Source organism: Mustela nigripes, chromosome 4, assembly GCF_022355385.1.
Source record: "Mustela nigripes isolate SB6536 chromosome 4, MUSNIG.SB6536, whole genome shotgun sequence".
Taxonomy (NCBI): domain Eukaryota; kingdom Metazoa; phylum Chordata; class Mammalia; order Carnivora; family Mustelidae; genus Mustela; species Mustela nigripes.
Genome location: NC_081560.1, coordinates 137,082,460 through 137,104,998, shown reverse-complemented (window position 1 = coordinate 137,104,998; position 22,539 = coordinate 137,082,460). Strand labels below are relative to the sequence as shown.

General features: G+C 47.5%; 1 protein-coding gene across 3 annotated transcripts in view; it reads right to left on the bottom strand.

The window, feature by feature from the left end:
* Positions 1-215: 215 nt before the first annotated feature.
* The window catches only part of SGPL1 (sphingosine-1-phosphate lyase 1), a 51,827-nt gene continuing 29,503 nt past the window's right edge, over positions 216-22,539 (bottom strand). For all 3 annotated transcript variants that reach the window (XM_059397657.1, XM_059397655.1, XM_059397658.1), the window contains exons 5-15: positions 21,137-21,284; positions 18,551-18,627; positions 16,996-17,124; positions 11,544-11,632; positions 10,061-10,166; positions 8,565-8,663; positions 7,870-8,019; positions 6,406-6,644; positions 5,154-5,300; positions 4,096-4,216; positions 216-3,592 (exon numbers count right to left, since the gene is read on the bottom strand). In XM_059397657.1, coding sequence (XP_059253640.1) covers positions 3,452-3,592; positions 4,096-4,216; positions 5,154-5,300; positions 6,406-6,644; positions 7,870-8,019; positions 8,565-8,663; positions 10,061-10,166; positions 11,544-11,632; positions 16,996-17,124; positions 18,551-18,627; positions 21,137-21,284 — 1,446 coding nt within the window. In that variant the 3' untranslated portion in view covers positions 216-3,451. The remainder of the gene's footprint in view (positions 3,593-4,095; positions 4,217-5,153; positions 5,301-6,405; positions 6,645-7,869; positions 8,020-8,564; positions 8,664-10,060; positions 10,167-11,543; positions 11,633-16,995; positions 17,125-18,550; positions 18,628-21,136; positions 21,285-22,539) is intronic.

Here is a 22,539-nt window from a genome sequence, read left to right as displayed (position 1 = left end):
CCATCTGCTCCACTTCTAACTTCCCTTTTCCTAAGTGTGCTTCAATCTGATGACTGTGGCTTAGGGGACAGAAGCCACCAGACACAGAGGTATGGAGCACGTGTTATGTCACCTCCCTGCCTCTGCTCACCGAGGGATCAGGAGCTGAAAGATGCCAACCTAGAAGAAACTACAGTTCTGTGACAGACTTTGCTATAGGACAAAGACATTAATGATACTTTTTCAAAAACAAATGTTTATTCTACAATTCGTGCAAATAACTGAAGTTACAGGGGAAGATGTTAAGGAGAGATTATGAAAAAAAAAAGCCCAAGAAAAAGAATGCCAATTAAGACTCCCAACTTGAGAAAAGGCTTGGACCCAGGCTGTAGTTGGCAGCTGTCAAGTCAGGCCTCTGAGGAGACGTAATGACGTCTCTACTACAGGGTCTGGCTACAAGTGGCTCGCTGCTACCAAAAACCCTCAGAGAAGGCAGAGGGGTTCACAGCACTAAGTAGCAGGTATAAGCATCCAAACACCAATTCGTGGATTGGGGGGGGGGGAGGGGCAGGCCTCATCCTCTAGGATTAACCCCAAAGCAAGCAGGTGCTCAAGAAACCAAGTCATTTAGCAGAAAACTAGCAAAGACAGGCATTCCTTGACTTGACTCTTAACAAATTCCAAATGGGCTGAAATGCTGGTTCCCGAGTGACAGGCCCCAGGACCTGTGGAAGGAATTCTCACTTCCTACTTGTAATGGAACAAGAAGCCCAGCGGTTACATGTGCAGAGAGATATTCTGAGGGGTTCCATCAGCTCCCAAACCAAATGCAGGGCTTGAAGCCAGCGCCCAGCTGGCTGGAGACCCCTCGGGGGATCCATCATCATTAAGGTATAGGCAGAAGATGGTGGTGAAGAGGACAGAAAACACAAGGCAGACCCGGGCTCTGGGGAACTAAAGGCCTGAGTTCCAGACCTTCTGTTGAAGCCACCACCCTGAGTCTGTGTGGCCACACACAACCATTTCACCACAAGGGGGCGAGCTCCCACCAGCAGCCAGGTCTCCCGTGGCCACCACCCCTCCAGGGATCTCCCACCTGCCCCTCCAGAAGCAAATGAATGCAACCACATTGGTGACGGTTTCGGTCATTTAATTACTGAATTGCTCTTTAAGATATTATTGCTGCAATCAGGAAGGGAGCACTGAGCTGGGAAGAAGGAGGTTAAACAGAAAAGACTTAAAAGAGGCAAGTACCATTTTGCAAGTATAAAACCAGTAATATTAAAAGTGACATGGCAGTATATAGTCTGGCGGCTACTCCCTCTGTATAGAACCCAGACACTACCGTTTCTGCAGAGGCCAATGTGACATCTGCTAGCAACACAACATCTGAAGACATCCTGCCTGCCTCTGCCAGACTAGGTGTTCTAGGGCGCAGGTATGCATAGAATGGAAAGCCCGCAAGTGTCAGTCAAACTAAGGCTCGTGATATAAAGTGGCTACTGTAGGTCCCTTTGAAAAAACACCACTGCCTCCGGGGCAGCAGTGCCATCACAGCAGAGGAAGGGCCCGCAGACACCGGAAGCAACAGCATGCCCATCGCTCTATCCGGCACAGGCTTCTCCATTTTCGCTGCCAACAGAGTGGTGCCAGGGTGGTTCTGGGTCCCGGGTACTCCTCCGACACCATGATCGCACCAGAGACCCAGAAGCACTGGTGCACAGCTCCGGCCACAGCAACTCTTGGGAGGTGTCCCCCAGTTCAGCAACTGGAAGGAACTTGGCTACCATGTCCAAAAGATCTTAGCATCTCCCTCTAATGAGCATGCGCGGACACACACACACACACACACACACACACACGCACACCCCACCAACCCCCACTCCTGGAACCCACAAGGCACAGGAGGAACACACACTCCAGCCCGGCAATGACACAGCCAGCTAGTCACAGTTATTGTGGCGGAAGCACAATGCCAAAGGCCACTTCAGACACATGTGCTATGAAGCCCCGGGGAAGGCCTGGTCGTCCTGGCTCTCCCCGCCAGCATTCCCAGTGAGGGCATGCAGGAGGACAGCAGCCTGCAGAGGCTGAATGGTTCAGAGGTCCCTGAGAAGGGGAATGAACAGAGGACATTTTCTCATGACTTTATCCTAAAGTCCTCCCCCACCCAAATAAAAGCTTGAAGACTGACCCATTTCCCCTACAGCCTGGGTCAGGAGTAGCCCCTCGCTGCTCAGTGCTGAGGAAAAAGGCACACGGTAGGTCGTCTTCAGAGGAAGACTGTGGCTCCACCTAGGTCAGGGCCCTGTGTAGGGGTGAAGAGGGCAGGGAGTGGGCGCAGGGTTTGGTTCTGTCCCTGCACCACCCTGAGAAACTAGTCTTAGGAAGGAATCCCAGGCCCCAGGCCCCAACTGACAGTTGCCATCATGCTTCCCTAGCCCAGAGTTAGCCAGGGCTGAGAAGTGTCCAGTACCTGAGGCTAAACTGCCAGAGTACCTGGGGAGCCAAAGAGACAGAAAGAGGGAGGAGGGATACACGAATGCTGAGAAGTTTCCTTGCCTTGGAGGCTCTCTCATGCCCCCTTGCACCCATCTAGGGTAGGTCAAGGCAACTTGTGAAGGTGCTCTGAGCTGTTCCTTCAAGCAAACGTACTCACAGATGAGAGGGCTTATAGCAGCGGGGGAGGGGACGGCCACCACCAACTCTGGGACATGTATTTGAATGTGACAGAGAACCTGAGAAAAGGCTCTGGTTTCTGATCCTTAGCAGCCCAGGAGAGGGTCCAGGTGTGCTCTGAACACTGCCTGTGCAGACAGGCAGTGCCAGGGCCAGAAAGGCCTGGGCTCTCTGAAAACTGCAATCTCTTCCTAATCCAGGGCAGCAACAACAAACCAATGGGAGCCCAATTTCAAGCACATATCTCCACAGATGGGGCCACCAAGTATCAAATGGGAAAAGAAACTGAGCTGCACTACCAGTGACTCTCCGAGACAGACAACTCACTACCCAGAGAGGAGGCGGAGAAAGCCTCACGCTTAGAGGGCGCCTAACTCCCACCCGGGAAAACATCTTCCAATCTGCCTCGCCAGTCTGCCTGAGAGAACAGAGAAGCTTCTTTATCACGTAAACCCCCCCAGCCTCTGTAAGGACTCAGGTCAGAGCCGCTGCACAATGATTAAGTGAAGTTGAAAGCTAGAAGGTAAGAGAGAGAAATGACTAAAACAATTCCTAGGGCAACATCTGAGAACAAGGGCAAAATAATTATATAATAGGCTCCTTCAGGTCTCCACATAAAGACCACAGGAGGAGGACGAGAGGAGGAACAAGAATCCCAAGGATCAAGCTGTCTCACGGTCTGTCTTGTCGTGCTCCATGGAGCAAGACCAGATGCTGACCCTGCACACGGCCCATTCTGCACCCCGAGCACCGTCTGGAGGCCAGGAGCCCTTCGGGGCCAGAGGGTCCAGGCTCAGCGCGGCTTCGGAGAACCATTCATCTGGCTGCTCTGAGTTACAGTGTCAGTGCTGAAGAGGCTGTCCAAGAAGACTGAGGACAATTCTGCGACCAGGTTCCTGTCAACGGTCGTCTGGGCCATGCCGTAGATCGCACCCTACAAATCCAGTCAGAGTGTTAGTGGCGACAGCGTATGGGGGTGGAGACGAAGCTGCGACTTTGATTCTCCCCCACCCCCCAGAAATCCCCGCTTTTCACGTCCTCTCCACACCCTGGCTCCACACCCACCCAGGCAGCACTTCACAGGTACTTGCTAGTCTGCCTTTCTGCCCAAAGGAACTGACCCATGGGATTTGCCAAAGAAAATTCCAGAGAAAACACGCTTATTGTCTTTCCTGTGTCAAAATTTTCCATTCAAAGGGACACGACCACCACCTGCCTCTGTAGGACATGTTCAAATATATAAGGTACGTTATCTACAGCATGCCTCACTTGAGACCAAAGAGCCTGGAAACGGGTGAGGCAAAGGTCATGAGCTCCAAGGAATAAGGTTTGCAGAGATAGAACAGAGGCAGGAAGAGACTTGAGGTCACCTGGTTCTTCCAAACGCCCCACGACACCTAAACTTCCATAGGAAGATGAAAATCCCCAGCGTCCTACCATTCCTGTGGTCTTTGCTTTAGGATTCTTCATGATTTGAGTGACAGACTCCCGGATGTCCCTTAGGAACTGTACGGCTACGCGCTTCCGGGTGTGTACTAGCGTGATGCAGAAATGAATACTGTGGGAGAACAGAGAGACAGGCGGAGATGAACCTTGGGGAAAGAAAACCAAGTTCTAAAATAAAGGAGCCCCACAGACTGGAATTTATCACTCGCTTCTTCATGTTACTTGTGAGAAGTGTTCCCAGTCCTGGAACTCGGGGCTCTCAAATACACGGCTGTCAAGCCTGGCCCGGCACGAGGGGGTCACACTTCCACGTGAGCAGCAACATCCCAACAAAAGGGAGTACAGGCTGCCTGTTCTGTCCCACCTCTCCCCTCAGAAACTGCCAACCGCTATGCCTTGAGCCACAGGGCCACCAAGGGGATGCTCTCCTCGCAGATGATAACCCCCCACATGCTCAGGGCCACGGGGGTCCTGAAGGACTTCAAAGCACAGAAGAAATGCTCACACCCCCTGGAGGGAGACTGAGGCCCAGAGGGATCATGAAGAGGAAGAAGCTGAGTCCAGGTGGGACTGGCAAGGGCACCACCAGGTGAAAGGATCAGGGTGCCCCAAGGATACCTGGGGGTGGGGGGTGGGGTTCTGCCCTCAGGGAGCCATGTTTATTTACAGGCATCATGGGGGATGAGATGACAGAAGCATATTATAGATCAGGGCAGTGGGCCTGAATGATGAGAAGCCTGTGGAAGGTTCTAAGCTAAGTATGACTCAGGTCATGAGTGCGTCCAAGGACAATCTGAAGGTGGTTACGAGATGGGGCGCAGAGTACACAGCCCAGGAAGAGGATAGGGTCTGCTGTAAAGGGGTTCCTGACCAACCAATGGTCCCCAGAGTTTGAGTAATGCCAGGTGGAGAGATGAAATCACACAGATAGTCCATCGGCACCAGGGCGCTGGCCTCGCCGTCAGTCTCTAGGCTTCAGGTGACCCCGCTACTCAAGCTGCTGGGAAGTCACAGAGCACATCGAGGGCAGGAAGCTCTCCGGGGCTTACCTGGGCGGGAACTGCAGCTGGTTCAGGTTCCAGCCCTTAGCAGTCATCAGGTTGAAGAGCCGGTAGATGTCAAAATCTCGGGAGCCCAGAGCAATGACTGACAACTGGGGATTCCCAAAAACAAAGATGCCTTTGACATTTTCCAGTCTTAAACAAACAAAAAAAGGAACAGAAAGAAAATTTCAGCCACATATACTGCTTGGGTCATCAACTCTTTCATCATGCAACATCTCCCCTATAGCACAGTCTCCTCTTTTAGGGCTTCAGCTTGCTCACCTTCTAAAATCAGGTGGCAAGACTGAGATCAGTGGTTCCCAAACATTACAAACATCTGAAGACCCAAACTCCACTGAGCTCGGATGAGTCAGAGTCACTGGCTCCTACCCTGTCTGCCCAACTCCCAAATTATGATGTGCCCAGGGGCGTATGAGGCATAAAAGACACACTTAAAAAAATAATCCTGGAAAAGAACCCCTCCGTGTCTGCAATTTAAAAAGTCATGTATGTAATCCCTAAAGCAAGAAATGGCAGAGCAGTTCGCAAACAGATGGGTGTATTGGCTGCGTATATGTAGGCTTTGTTCAAATGAGACATGCCTCCTGGCTGCTTTCACTCACCCTCCAGATTCTGAAAAAGCCTCCCCGGGGCGGGTGAGCCACAGAGATGGGTGGGGGGGGCGGTGTGCAGATATACATGAACAGGTGTGTCAGAAAATGTGCTGCGTAGTTCTAGCTTCATCCCGGCCCTGGGTTTCCCAGCCCGCCCTTCCCCCAACTCCCTCTGCCTCATCTACCAGCGACTCTAGTCCCACAGGTTCCGCATCCCAGAAATGCCCGTCCGCAGACTCCCATTCCAAATGGACGGGATGAGAAGCCTGGGGGGGCGCAGCAACGTGTGTCGTGACTGGCCCTCCCAATGATGATGACACACGGTCACATGTGAGACCCGCAGTCTGCAGCATTCACGGCGCACAGCGTCTGGGCAGTGGGTAAGAGCGGCCAGTCATGAAGACGTCCTCTGAGACACAGGGGCCTACACATGAAGCCTGGATCGGACCCTCCAAGTCCTAGCAGTGCCAGGGAATTCTCCTCCTCCCAGGCCAGCACCACACCCCTAAACTGCTGTCCTAAACCCCTGGCCACTAAAGGATGCTGACTGGGCTGGGGGCACAGGTGCTGGGCCCAGTACATGCCTCGAGCCTAGGAGCAGACAAAGCAAGAGACGAGGCAGAAGCCCAATCTAACACACATACTCTGACTTGAGGAAGCGAGTAGTTTTGATGATCTGTTTGGTGGCCTCAACATAGCCGCTCTCACCGAAGTGCATCAAGGCAGCCCAACAGGCTGCGCTAATGCCTCCGGGCCGGGAGCCTGCGATGGTTGGGGACGCGTAGATGCCGCCCTGCCAGTCTGTTGCCACGAAGAACTGATGGCTCCTGTACTTCTTGTCACTGTAGAGCAGCACAGAAGAGCCTTTGGGGGCGTAGCCATACTGAGGGGGAGAAGCACACAGGTGAGTGCCCACCCAATGAGCTCCTCCCGCACTTCTCCTCCTGCGCCCCTTCTCAAGGGCCCACCTGCACAGGGAATTCGGAGAATTCGCACTCAGATGTGAAGGGTGGAGGGCACACAGGGCCTGTGCTGGTGAGAGGCCGAGCCCACGGCCCCCAACCCAGCACGTAGCTTCTCTTCTATAAACAGGACCCCAGGGCAGGGCGTCAGGATGGAAGCAAAGATAAGCTCCCACTGGAAACTGGGGCAAAGGGTGGAATTCACATGAAGCAACTAAAACCCCGGCTGACTCCTTCCCATCCCTCTCGCTCAGTGTTATACTTCATTTTTAGGAACATCAGGGTGTTTAGAATCTTGAAACTACTGAATCCCCTTTAAAAAAACAACCTACTCCTTAGTTTCCTTACAGCAACCTGCCCTCCTAGTGAACTCCTGCCGCAGCAAGCACGGACGCGGCTTGGCTCCCTGAACCACACAGCAAGAGACTGGTGAGGACAAGGGCACAAGGGGTGGCCTCAGGGCTGAGGCCACCCCAAATCAGGTCCCGACAGGAGATCCATGTGCATCACGCAGGGTTTGAAACACAGGTCTCCTCTGTACTTGGGATGAAAACAAGCTCCATGAGTGAGCACACATTCCTGAGGCTGCTCCAACTCCCCCACAACTGCGTGTAGCTTCAGAGCATTCCTGACCAACTTAGATGTTGTTCTAGGCCACCGGGGGCGGCGTCCAAACCTTCTTGAGCACGCAGTTCTTCGTTTTTGCCAAAGGGCTTCCCTTAGCGGGCTCCTGTCACTCTGGGCAGTAGCCCCGGCTGGCTGCGTGGGAGCTACAGCACCAACGTCCACCCTCTCAGGAATTCCACTATCAGCTTCATCACTAGCCTCCACCCCACGGAATCTCAGCACGTCAGGAACATTGTTCTATGGGCCCCTGTCCTGTCATGTCCCAGCTACATACGGCCAGTGGATGCAGAACTTCTCTTAGCCATATGCCACAAAGATAACAGGTCCCTTTTCACGATTACCGGTCACCTCTAGCACCATACTTTGTCACCTGAACCAGCTACGCGGGGGAGATCAAAGAGCCAGGTTAAATTTTACATTTTGAGTGGAAGTTAATGCTTTAACCAATTTATTTTGTTGACAGTAGTGAAAATAATCAACCGCCTACTTTGATTAGCATTTGGCCGCTTCCCATCTCACCTTGTGGGTATCCGCTGAAATGCTGGTCACACCTTTCACCCGAAAATCAAAAGGCTGCTCCAGCGGGTATCCTGCCTTCTCCATGAAGACAATGAGGAAGCCCCCCAGACAAGCATCTACATGAAGAGGTATTTTGTATCTGACAGCCAGCTATTCCCAAAAGACAAAGACCACAAGAGAATTTCATTATAACCATATAACAAAAACTTGCAAGACGCAGGTGGAAAGATGTGCTGTGACCACAGGCCACTATATACCTTGTCTTTCAGGCTTTAAAAAATATTTTAATACACAGGGCCTCAACCTCACTCTATAATCAAGCAGGGCAGGAGCAGCCCTCTGATGCTGGGCACAAGGTCCTGCTGTAGTAACTGCCAGGTGGGGAGGAAGGGCGACAGGCGGGGCCGCTGCTGGACGCCACCATCGGGCAGCAGACTCCAAATGCAGCTCATTTTCCCGGCTGAATCGAAATGCCAGTACTCTCCCAGAATATCCAGTTTCAACAGTCTTCTTCCCACAGCAGAAGCCAGTAACTTTCTGAGGCTCCAAACAGAGCAGCAGGGGTTCCTACAGGGCTCAGGAAATGTGTGCACGTGTCCAAGTTGAGACTTGCTTCTCCCTGCTGAGTATTACACCATTACATTCTACTCTCAAATCTCAGCCTGCGTGCCTGGCGGCCCATTTCTCCCACGTACCTTGGCCACTTCAGGGACAGGATCAATGATACCATGAGGAAACTGGGGTGTAGAACAGACAAGCATGGCCGTGTTCCTGGAGATGGCTCTCTTCATTGCCTAGGGGTTTAAAGTTGAAAGGAAAATGAGAAGCCACGTCAGAATCCCTCTTCTGTGCTGCTGCCAAGAGCACTCCAAGCCACCAGCTCAGGGTCTGCACTCGTCTAGCCCGCCTCATCTGCCTCTCCAACCTGGGAGAGGACAGCCCCACGCCACAGAGGCAGCACGCAAACGCGGCCAGAGGGCTCCATCTGGGGAAATGTCTGAGGCCACAACTTGGCAGGAGAAAGGGCATTGGGCCAAGAGGCAGAGAAGCCTGTGTGAGTCCCAGTCCTGCTCACTAGTGTGGAACCCTGGGGCAAACGACTTAACTCCATACAAACTGTTTCCTCACCTGTGCGCTGTGCAAGGACAGACAGTTTCTACAGCCACCACCCGCCCCCCACCCGGGCTGTCACAAGACTGAGATGCAATTCTTACAGCACCCAGGCACTAGAGAGTTCTCCACACGGCACGACATAGGAACAGTGACTAAAGGACTACTACAGGGTCTTTAATAAAGCAAGTCTGCCACCTGTGATGACATGGATGAACCTGGAGGACACTCTGCTGAGTGAAGTAAGCCAGGGACAGAGAGACAAAGGCTGTGTGACCTCACATACATGGTGCCCGTGACAGGCAAACTCGGAAGCAGAAAGCAGGATGGCGGCTGCCAGGGGCTGGAGGATGAGGGGCACCAAGTTGCCTGTCCGGATGTTCTGGACCGCTTGCGGATGGCCATGTGGCCGGGCTGCACAATACTGCACTGTGTGTCTGAAGCCAGCTAGCGGTCCAGAGAGCAGCCCCGTGTATTCTAACCCAGAAACAAGGGAGAAGAAGGATGATGGTAACTATGTGAAATGGGATACGCTCCACAGTGCGGCTGTAGTGAGGAGCTGGCTGTGTGGACACGCGTCAGCGGAACATCCAGCCAGCACCTTAGATATGCACAATTTTTATCTGTCAATTAATTATTCAGTCAACATATCAATAAAGATGGAAGGCAGAAATAATGCTAGTGCTACGAAACTGGGCAGTTTAGTTCTGAAAAGATACAGTTCCTATTTTATTGGCAAGGATATGGATTCAGGCTCCTAAAAACCACAGGGAGAGTCCTGGGCCAAGTCAGTCCGTGCTCATCTTAGAGAGAGGAGAAAGTGAAGTTGCAGAAGTGAAGCCCAGGTCTGCCAAGTATCAACCCAGGACTGGACCATCCTGCTTCCTCAGAGCTCAAGACTTTATGCAAACACCGAGCCTCACTCCATCCCCACAGCCGGCGGCAGCTTGGCAGCCCCGTTGCCCACAGTCAGAGGCCACTGGAGCCTCTCTGCGCACAACACTGGAGAACGTCTGTCAGTCGGTTGTGTCCCTGCTCCTCACAGTCCATGGCACAACACGGGCCCTTCAGGGGAACTCACCCGAACATCCACCTCCATCATTTTGTTCAGTGGAACCCGTATAATCTTCATCCCAAAATAATTGGCTGCTTTGTCAAATGCGGCATGGGCACTTTGGGGGGCCACACTGAATGAGAGGGAAAAGATTAATGAAATTCAGATAGAAACAGGGCTCAAGAGAGAGCCAAGTTAGCAGCTGGTTATTCTTCCTCACATTTTAAAAGTGTTTATACTGTTTTACCCTTTCAAGCACAAAGAAAAAGAGGTCAACTGATTTTCTACAGATATCTTCTCCCTATGGTTTAGGAAATCCAAAGCATAAATTAGGGCTGACAGGGAGAAGATGAGGGCCTGGGAATTTAGAGCAGATTGGCATCCGGCAAAGCCTTCTTGCGTCAGTCATCCAAAGCCAGGAAGCTGTGAGGGGTGGCGGGGTCACAGCCAAGGAAGAACCCAAGACTGCTTCTATGAGGTCAGTGGTTCCTTCCAGCTCTGAGAGCCCACGAGCCTGTGAGAAACTATAATTCCTGTTGTTCCTACACACTTGGAAGCAGCACTTCCACAGTACTGAAATGGGGGTGCCTGTCGGCTCGATCAGTAGAGCCTGCAACTCTTGATCTTGGGGTCCTGAGTACAAGGCCCACACTGGCACAGAGCATGGACAAATCGCACTGAAAAGGGGACTGAGTCATGGTTAAGTATCTGCTTTCAAACTTCTCTCAATTACTGCACTCTCAAAATCAATCATTCCCTTTACAGAAGGAAAGACTCTATTACTGAGTACCAAGCACCAAGATTTATATACAGAGACTGATGGCAGCCTGATGGATTCTCTCAGGCCGAGGACGAAGCACAGCATGAGACCACGTGCAACCCTTGGGTCACTGACACTTGTGGGGAAACAGAAACCCAGAGGATGTAGCATAAACATTCTGAGCAAAGAGAGTGTCTAGAGAAAAAAATGCAGCCAAATATCAAAGTTATGCCCATGGGGTGGCGTTATGGATACATCTCAAAAAGATTTTTAAAAAGTTCTTCTCCCAGAAAATAGCCTGCAGGTTGATTTTCTTAGGAAGCACCCTGAGACAGCCTATCATATTTAAGTAACTAGCACTGAACTTAAGGGAATTAGAGAGTTTTTCCTTGGGCTTCAGATTATTTATAATAAATATCACAGAATTCAAAGATGTAGTCCTGTTACTCGATCACTTTTAGAAAAAGGATTTCATTCTTTTTTTTTTTTTTTTTTAAGAATTTCATTCTTGCTTTCAGTATTTACCATGTATAAACTTGGGGGTTGGGAAATGAATGACCTTTAAAATTAACTGGCTAATCCATGTAGGATTCTGTGAAATGTGAGAGGATAAGGGTTGAGGGTACAGGACAGGATGAAAGAGGACTGGAACTACCAAAGGAAGAAGGAAGAGAAGGAGAAAACAGATGGTCAGGTTGTTTCCAACCGCAGTACTCCAAACAGATAAATCCCAAAGCCACGCAAACATACATTTCTGGAGTTTTGATCCCGTTCTCAAAGGCCAGGTCCCTGTAAGCTTTGCAGGCCATCAGTATGCTTTCTGTCCCCCCAGAGGTCACCTGTAAGAAAGAAGAGATGTCATCCTCGGAGAGCAGAGAAGGACAGCTATTGGCATGCATGTCCCACCCTATCTTGGTGGTGTCTCATGCAGGAGCAGGTCAGGTCAGGTCTGGCATGCACTCTGCAGAGCGGATATTACTGTGTCTTCCGGAAGGAAATGTGGCTTTATCAGCTAAGCCCAATCTTGGTTCAGAAGAGTAAAAAACTATGAAATAAGAATCTCTGCACTGTATGGAAAAATGCACCAGCTCCCCAGATGTCGGCAGCACATGGGCTGTTTACACTTCTACTACTCATCCGGCTGCGGTCAGGACAGCGCGTTTTACACCACTCAAAAGTGTCAGGATTACAGACTTTGATCTATATTCCCAGTGCCCACTGCAGAATACACTGCAGTCACAAAGTCCACTAAACTACGTAATATCTCAGCAGACCGAGAAGAAAAGTTTAGATATTCTGAAGTGAACTGTGGTTTCTCTTTGAAAAAGAAAAACAGAAGCCTCTACTTAGAAGTTGGTTATCTAAATCTTAAAAAAAAAAAAAAAAGAAGAAGTTGGTTATCTCACTTACCTGAAATCAAAACAAAAATCCTAGTGTTTTTAAACAAAGTAAAATGTTTTCCTCAAGCTAGGCCTAGCCCTCTGTTATTGGTGAATTGCTTTATCAGAGTTGAAACGTAAATATTCAAAGGTCATGTCGTGTGTCCAATTTCCCTCACGAGACCATAAACTCATGAAGGTGGGGACCGATCCCCTTGTGACAATATTCCAAGCACCTAGCCTAAAGGCTGACACCTAACAGAACCTCACCTAACTTTCTCAAAGCCTGATCTGACACTCAGTAAACCATGACCAACAAGGCACATCATACCCATCAGGTTAACTTTTGATGACATCTAAGAATGAATCATTTCAGGGAAGTCAGGGTGGCTCAGTTGATTAAGCATCCAACTCTTGATTTCAGCTCAGATCAGGATCTCAGGGTTGTGAGATCAAGCCCCACATCAGGCTCCACGCTCAGTTGGAGGTCTCCCTCTCTCGCCCTCTGCCCCTCTCCCCGACCTCTTCTTTCTCTCTCAAATGAATAACTAAATCTTTAAAAAAAAAAAGAATCACTTTAAAAAAAAAAAAAACCCAAAACAAAAAAGCCACAGCACTGAGCTAGGTGGCTATTTTCTTAGATTTCTCATCTCCAAAAATTCATACAAGGTTAGATAACTTGTTCATTGTACGGGTGAGAAAACTGAGCCCTAAGAAGATTAAAATAATCCACCCAATGCCATCTATTAGCATCAGTTGATAAAAAGTAAAACTTTGCTGCAGCACCTTCTTGCTAGACATGTCTTAAAGGCAAGGGAACCAAGGGCAAAAATGAACTATTGGGACCTCATCAAGATAAAAAAACTTTGCACACCAAAGGAAACAGTCAATAAAACTGAAAGACAACTCACAGAATGGGAGAATATATTTGCCAATGACATATTAAATAAAGGGCTAGTATCCAAAATCTATAAAGAACTTATCAACACCCGAAGAACAAATAATTCAATCAAGAAATGGGCAGAGGACATGAACAGACATTTCTGCAAAGAAGACCCAGATGGCCAACAGACACATGAAAAAGCTCCACATCACTCGGCATCAGGGAAGTACAAATCAAAACCACAGTGAGATACCTACCACCTCACACCAGTGAGAATGGCTAAAATTAACAAGTCAGGAAATGACAGATGCTGGTGAGGATGCAGAGAAAGGGGAACCCTCCTACACTGCTGGTGGGAATGCAAGCTGGTGCAACCACTTTGGAGAAACAGCATGAAGGTTCCTCAGAAAGTTGAAAATAGAGCTACCCTATAACCCAGCAACTGCACTACTGGGTATTTACCCTAAAGATACAAATGTAGTAATCCAAAGGGGCACATGCACCCCAATGTTTATAGCAGCAATGTCCACAATAACCAAACTATGGAAAGAGCCCAGATGTCCATCAATAGACGAATGGGTAAAGAAGATGTGAGATAGACACACACACACACACACACACACACACACACACACGTATACATTGGAATACTATGTAGTCATCAAAACTCTCAAATCTTGTCATTTGCAAAGACATGGATGGAACTAGAGGGTATTATGCTAAGCAAAATAAGTCAATCAGACAAAGGCAATTATTATACCATCTCTCTGATATGAGGAATCTGAGAAACAAGACCGAGGATCACAGAAGAAGGGAGGGAAAAATGAAACAAGATAAAACCAGAAAGGGAAACAAACCGTATGAGACTCTTAATCTCAGGAAACAAACTGAGGGCTGCTGGAGTTGGTGGGGAGGGAGGGATGGGGTGGTTGGGTGACGGACACTGGGGAGGGTAGGTGCTATGGGGAGTGCTGTGAATTGTGTTAAGACTGATGAATCACAGACCTGTATCCCTGAAACAAATAATACATTTTATGTTAAATAATTGAATTTAAATTTTTTTTTTAAAAAGAAAACTTTCTACATTTGTTCATTTGGTGAAGCTTAACATGAGGGGGAGAATAAGAGAAAGGGATCTCTGGAATTTCATATAATACCCCCACAGAGGACAAAAACACCATTGGCTACAAAATCCCAGCGGTCAGGAGTTACATGGAAGATTAGCTGAGAGAAGTTAGTCATACTGTGATTCAGGAAGTTTTCACCAAACACATGCCCATCACCCACTAAGTAATGCCACTGAACTTGGGCACAGGACGCCCGCCTGTTTGTAGCCTCTGCACTCTTCTGCCAGAGGAGATGAAAATGCTTATAGCAGAGGTCAGCTCTGCAAATCAGCAGCTCGCCCTGTGGTCTAGCACAAAACCTCAGACTGTCACATGAGGACCCAAATGAGCTGTGAAGCAAGTCAGGAAAGGACCGGCAATGTCCAAGTCTCCAGTGTGTCAGCCCCTTACTAAGGTTCAGTAATGACCTACGCAAAAGGATTTCTAAACCCCTAGTCACCCAGCACACACGCCCTATTTTTAGTCCAATAACTAATCAGATCAACATCATTATTTGTTGGGCAAACAGCAGTGTACTTCTGACTGTAAAAGCAGGAATACCTAAATTCTACTTCTAATTTTTTTCTAATCCCCAAATTCTGTGTCTAAACATGCTAACAGGAGATAGCTGGAGAACCTGGGACTTACACCCACATCTCAAGGGAACAAGAAATTAAAGCCCCACTGGTGCAGAAGACGACAGCTCGAAAAACTGCTTTCTCCCTGACCCGATGCTCTGGTCAAGAAAAATAAAATGCTCTGGTAAAGAAGCATTGATGCTCTGATAAAGAAAAATAAAGCTCTCTCTCAAGAATGACTCACGAGACAGCTCTCACGTGGGTCTGCAGCGTGAACTCACGCGCCCTCTGGAGGATGAGACTGCACCCTGAGCATCAGACTCAAATGGGTTCCCATGTGACAGCACCTCCCAGCAAGTCCCTGGCAACTGCCAGAAGTAACTACACATGTTCCCTGCGAGAACTTCACTTCAATCTGGAGACTGAAGTTCCCAGAAAGATGTAAAAAAAAAAAAAAAAGTTACAAATATAAGGATACAAGAGGATTATGAGTGAAACCAGCAGAAACGGAGAGTTAAGACTCATGAGTAACAATCCTGTCTGATAATTCTATCAGACGCAAAATATAAAATACTTACACGCAACATATTTAAATGAACAAAACATAAGCCAAGGAAAGAAACGATAAAGAACCACCATGCAGGGACACCTGGCTGGCTCAGTCAGCAGAAGTTGCAACACTTGACTTCAGTGTTCTGAGTTCGAGCCCCACATAAGGCATAACACTTAAATAATACAGAAATAAATCAATCAATAAATAAATAAAATGAGCAAAAACCTAGTCTAAAAACAAAAGAATCCCCAGGTAGATTAAGACAAAATTCTCAAAAATGAAGAACACAGTAAATGAGGTTAAAAATAATAAATAAACAAGGGCGCTTGCATGGCTCAGTGGTTAAGCCTCTGCCTTCAGCTCAGGTCATGATCTCAGGGTCCTGGGATCGAGCCCCACATCGGGCTCTCTGCTCAGCAGGGAGCCTGCTTCCTCCTCTCTCTCTCTCTGCCTGTCTCTCTGCCTACTAGTGATCTCTGCCTGTCAAATAAATAAATAAAATCTTAAAAAGAAAAAAAAAAACTCAATAGGAGAACTCAAATGCAGAGGAGACATGGCTGAAGAGGGAATCCATGAAACCCCTGTACTCATCTCCCAGCTCCGACAAGCAGCACCTCACAGCCTGTCTTTCCTCCACTTGCAAACGCCCCCGCCGCTGCGGCTGAGAACACCTGCTCTTTCAACACTAATTACACCCCAACCAGGTGCGTGGCAGCCCTTCTTGCTCCAGCCCTCATGTCTCACCCAACTCCTTTGTGCTGTTTGTCCCTCTGGATGTTTTTCCGGCTAATTTTGTATAAGTCTTATTCTATAAATTGGGTTAGGAGCCATGTAAGTATTTTACACCATTCTGAATGAAACAGGGCTCTTCGGACAAATGGCTGGCTTGGTGTCTGGAAATGCATAAAGCGACCCTGGAACATTTCAGCAAATAAAAGTATTTTGTCAAAAAAAGAAGGAAAGAAGCTTTCAAAGACCACTTGAATCATACAAAAGGACCCAGAGGCCAAAAATAAGAGGCTCCCACTGGTCAAAATGGGCTAATCTGAGCATCACTCAGAGCAGCAGCTCCGATGGACTGAAACACAGGGAGCAGTCTGTAATTTCCCCCACTGCTGACTGACATTTGAATTACTTCCAGTTTCCAACATCACGGACAATGCTGCTAGGAATATCCATCTATCCTGACATACACGTGCCAGTTTTCCAGAGGTATGTACCCTAAGTAGTGAAATTTCAGGGTCGTGAGATACATGTTTCTTCCACTTCTTCAGATGAGGCCAAACTGTTTCGGGCTTGCTTAACTGATGGTCTCCTCAGAGTTCAGAGAGTCGATGGCACAGGAGAAGGCCTACCTGCTGGGAGTATACTGGATGGGTCGAAGAGGGAGGGGGAGAAATAAAGGAGCAGACACAGCAGATGTGCAAAATATTTACAATAATGGAATCCACAGTGCTGTCTTTCTAGTAACTTCAGGTTTAAAATTTTTCAAAATATAAAACTGAAGGGGAAAAAAAAATCTTAAAAAATATACAATAAAATGCTGATGCTCTAAAAATTCCAAAAGTTAGCATTTTTACATTGTTGTTAATCTGATCTTCCTATCAATAATCACATTATTTGTGTAACAAAATGTTTCCAACAAACTCTTCTACTTTAGGATAAAAACATAAGGTTATTGGAGGCCACCTGCATATACTCACACATCCACAGGAATCCGGCCCCCCATTGAACAGGGAACAAGCTATCCTCACAATCTCGGCCTCGATCTTGCGCAGTCCCGGGAAGATGTCTGGATGCAGTGGATTACTCCATGCAAAATCTCCGTAAGCCTGCAAACCGATGCACGCAGATATGAAGCAGGAGGGATAAATACACGGTATGGGACAGGAAATCATGCACTAGACAAAGGTTTCTAGATGCCAGGCACAACCCTAGAAACTGGAAAAACGGGAAGATATGTGCTGCCCTCCAAAGAAGCTCAAAATACAATGGAGGAGACAGACTTGCAAATAAGTTATTTTACAATGTTGTTAGAGAGGAGATGTGAAAGTGGCTCAAAGCACACACTAAAACACCAAACAGACCCAGTTTGCAATCTTAGCTTTGCCTATTATTTCTTGCTGTGTCATGTGAGGTCAAAACACCTCTCTGAGGTTCAGTGCCCTCATGTGCTCAAGGAGACAATCATGGTCCCTACTCGATAGGGTTCTAGCTAAGTAAATAACATTAGGTATGCAAAGCCCTTAGGAGAGCATCTGGCAAAAAGCAGCCAGGTGTGTGACAGCAGAAGTATGCAAGTGATGAAAGGAGCCCTAAGGAGGGAATAACAAACAGCCTGAGGGGTCTGAGGTGTCTGTACAGGCAGAACCTTGACAGATCAATAGGAATTCGTCATTTTGAACAGGTGGAATGAAGGAGGGGAGGAAAACATGGTAAGAGCAAGGTACACTCAGTGAAGAGGAAAGGCGGAAGTTCATATTTACATGGGAAAGTAACAGAGGTAGTTGAAAAACACAGGTGGGAGCCGGCTGAGGCTAGGCTTGCATTTTCTGCTATGTAAGCAGCTTGGGTTTTATCCCATAGATAGTGGGAAGCTATCTTTCAGTGGACATCTTTCAGTGGAAAGATTTTTAAGCTAAGAAGTAAACTCAGAGCATTATGTCAAGGTATAGCCGAGCCAAACTTACAGTATTTAGTAAGGTAGGAGTGGTTTCATAGTTACCATAATTAAACAAAGACCTTAAACACTGTTGAGTCCAATGCCAATGCCAAAGTGGGGTTTAGGAAATAAACTGGATTAGGAGAGGAAGAAGCTACAGGCAACCCTAAAGTCAACCAAAAATATGAGAATTATTTCAATTATGAGTGAACCTATTGCTTATTCTCAAAATCAATTGATCTGAGACTCAGGTGGTACAGGGAATGAGGGACAAGTGTCTGTTCCTCCTCTCTTCTCATCAAAGTATGTCTTGTCATTAATAACCTCAAGTGATGGGGAAACAAGACACCCTTCCCCAGTAATCTGCCTTCTACATGGGGCACTGATAAAGCATGGAAACGTAAGTAACATTGTCCTTTTTTATGGACTGAAGATGTCTCTGACAATATTACCCATATTCACCTATGTATGGGTAAAGAGAAACTTTTCAACTATCCTTAAGTATTTTTTTTTTCTTATTACAAAAGGAAGGAGAAAAACTGAGGTAGTATGAAGGCCACAGACCACACACGCTCCCTTGGGGTGCCAGCATTCACCTTCACCAGGAGTTCGGTGAGCTCCTCAGCCCCACTGTACACCGCTCCGGAGGCTTTCCCTTCCTGCCAGAAGATGTCTGTAGAGAAAGGTAAGACCACTGGGTCAATAAGCAGGAACCTCCCCAAAATACAAAGAAACATCTCTGGGTACAAAAGAAGAAAAAAAAAAACTTTTGAGTAGAAACCCAAAGGTGTTCTTATGTTAAATCAAGAAAAAGAATTCCAATAAAGACTTATTATCATAGCAAAATAAAGATGAAAGTGTGAAACTACCAATAATAGTGTGAAAAAGACAGTAGGAGCATCCAGGTATAATACAGTCCAATAACGATGCTGTCATCACCCCAGCGGCCTTCTACCAGTACCAAATTGTTCCTTTATCTAAACTCATTTTCTGGTCTCTGTATGGCTAACTTGACTTTTTTCTCCCCTTCCTATCTAGTCAAAGGAAGTGTGAGAACTACGATGAGCAGAGTTGGCAGGAAAATGCAGGGCGAAGTGCAAGATTTCAGTACACTATCATCAAAGGTGGAACCAGAGAACTGAATCCCTGACCAGACAAACCATGATGATGAACACACCATCAGCACCCTGGTCTCAGTGGCCCTGGCCTCGCACAAGCCCCAAACCCACCCACAATTCCACCTCCGGTCTAAGGTGCTTCTCCAAAGTCAGTCTATGTTCTATCAGTGATTCTGCTGATGTGGGTAGCAGGTACCTCTGATCCAATACAGTTGTGCCCTACTGAGAGTGGGCAGTGACAAAGCTACCAGAGACACACTAACTGAAAACTGTTGCCACGGGCCCCACAAAGCCACACTCTTCAGCTCCAGCAAGAGAGCAAAAGAATGAGTAGCGAACATCCAGACAGACCCCTCATTTTCAGCCAGCTCTGGCTTGATTCCATAGGACTTTCCCTCTTTCCTTAGAGGACACTGGACTGTCCCATGCATGTCTTCAGACCAGAGGCCACCAGCCCTTCAAAAATAGAATATGTGGTTTTGTTTCCTGTTATTTTACCGGTGCTACTGTCAATGACTCAGAAAAGGGAAGGCAAGGCAATATGGTGACAGGAATGTGCCCTGAAGATCAATGAAATCTTTAATATCCAGGTCTCATCTGGCTGATCCCCGCTTTATATCACCTATAAATTCTGGACTGCAGCTAATCTTATACTATCCAATGTCAAAATCTCAACACATGGCAATTAGAAATTTTTCAGTGTATTTGCTGTGGTATCCTAGATTGGAACCTAGAACATTAAAAAGGACATTGGTGGAAAAACTGGCAAAATAGGAACAGAATTTGCAGTTTAGTCAACTATTATTTTGACAAATGAATCACGGTCACTTAAGATGTTAACTTCAGGAGAAGCCAGGTGTATGGGAAACCTCTGTTCGTATGAATTTGCAAATTCTCTGCAAATCTAAAATTATGACAAACTAAAAAGCCTGTTTTCTAAAAGTACTTACAATACGATCTTACTCTGTAACAAACCTGCATTTGTGTTAATAGTCAACATTTTGGGGCACGTGGGTGGCTCAGCCAGTTAAGAATCTGTCTTTGGCTCAGATCATGATCTCAGGGTCCTGGGATTATGCTCTGCATCTGGCTCCCTGCTCAGTGGGGAGTCTGCTTCTTCCTCTCCCAGCTGCTAGTGCTTTATCTCTCTCTCTCTCTCAAATAAAATTTTTTTTAAAAAAAGAGTCAACATTTATTGAGCACTTACTACATGGCAGGTATTATACATTTATATGTATGACTTTATTTAATCTTTGTAATCATCTTTTCAAGTAATCCCCATCGTAGAAAGACAGAGACCATGACATAGGTTAAGTAATTCACCCAAAGTCACAGCTTAAATGGCCCAACCATGATGTGAATCCAGGCTGATTCCATGGGTGACACTCTGTTTTAAAAGACCTTTGCATTTTTTTAAAGTAATCTCCATATCTAAGGTGGGGTTTGAATTCACAACCCTGAGATCAAGAGTCACATGCCCCCCCAACTCAGCCAGCCAGGGCTACACTCTTAAACATTAAGAACATTAAGCTACTTGGTATATTTATCCTTCCCTTACATGCATGCGTATATATGTATCTATCTGTGTGTGTATGTTTGTTACACAAAAACACTATTAAAATTCATATATATACACATACATATATATATATATATATATATATACACACGTGTGTAGGGGTGTGTGTGTGTGTATCTCATCTGTGTTTATCTTGTGATGATGGAATTTTCTTTTGTGCCTTTGTGCAGATTTCACAATTTCTGTAATGAATCTGCATTTTATTTTTATTACGTATATATTCTCTCTTTCGAAACAAACTATGTTTTATTCAGGCTCACAAAAGGAAATGGGACCAAGTTCCAGTTCCACTGTCTCTAAGATTTGTTTGCTTTATGGATGAAGGATGAATTTAAGCATAATTTTTATAATAAGAAATTCAGCCTCTGAGACACAATGAACATGTTAAGTTCCAGGGATGAAGCATTCTTCACCTACGACATTAAACAAGGACCAAACCGGCCACACTGGGAAAGCAAGCAGCGTGCGTTTGACCAGAATCATACCCATAGAGCTGTACTCCTTGAGCTTCTCCAGGACTGCAGCCGCACTCAGACCTTGCGAGGGCAGAGCTCTTACATACTCTTTGTCCACTTTCAGGAATGACATGTTCTTGCTTATATCATCCTTGGTCTTGTTCACCTTCTCTTGGATCTCCAAAGGGAAGAAAGGCAAAGTTAAAAAGGATATAGAAAAATACAGGCCAGGGAGCAGAAGAACCAGTTATGACTCCGAGTCAACCACTCTGGGCTGGGCGCCACACGGGTGCGACAGAACAGGGATGGTATTTTTTTTCAATAGATACGAGGAGGTGCTGGCTGCTCAGCTCTTTGCTGGCATGTGAGACAGGCTCTTAGGAGTCTGAAAAGTCAACTTTCTTTCTGAAAGTCAAAAATGCATTCAGTTTCCCTCCCCCACCCCCTTCCTCTGGGATGCCCGACATCAGCCCTGCTTTACTGGGTTTGCTCGAGCCAGTGCCGGCACCTGTGAGCATGGTATCTGGACCATATCCGGGCCTGGCAGCAGCCAGTGTGTGAAGAAACAAAGGTGGAGCCACGAACGGCAGCCAGAAAATAGGCCACGTGCAGAAGGGATGCTGGTGCCTGTGCCAGTGATGGGCTCCGTCACCAGACACACACGGAGCACACCCAGAACGCAGAGGCCCTGTGCAACTCCCCACACGTGTGCACAAGACCGCTGGGGGCAAGGGGAGAGCACACTCCCATCTCCTCGGTCTGTCTGCTGCCTGTACTCCCTGAGGCTTCAGTGCTAGGGGAGTGGCGGTCCTTTCCATGTGGTTCATCAGCTACAGCTGTTTCTCCTTGGCCCTCATCCTCACCGCAAAAGCCCGTGCTTTCCCTTCCCCGTTGCCCAACAACCCCTGTGGGCCCAGGAGACACAGTGACCAAAACACACTAACTAGGCAGTACAAGTGAGAACAACTTCTGTTCTCACGGCGCTTCCCTGTAGCAGCAGACACAGAGAGTGAAAGTCAGGTGGTGGAAAGTGCTGGGGGAGGACAGAGCAGAGTTTTAAAAACACACCAAGCCAGCAGGGGCTGCTATCTGCACTAAGGGACCACTGAGGGTCAGGCCTGAAAGAGCGGCTGCAGGCCACGATCTATAAGCATTACAGCAAGACCATTTCAGCGACCTGTTTGTGAATGTCCGAGGCCCAAGATCTGACCCCAAATGTTGCAACTTTCCCATCTCTAGCTATAGAGGATTAGAATAGGAGAGGTGCCTCCTAGATGCGGCCCCCAACGAAACCACAGGGAAAGCCGAGCCTGGGAACCAAGCCCACCAGGCTAGCAGGCAGGCAGCAGCAGACAGCGGAGGCCACGCCCAGGGTAGTGGGGAGACATGTGATTGCCATGAAAGCATTTTTAAAGTTGTACATGGACTGTACT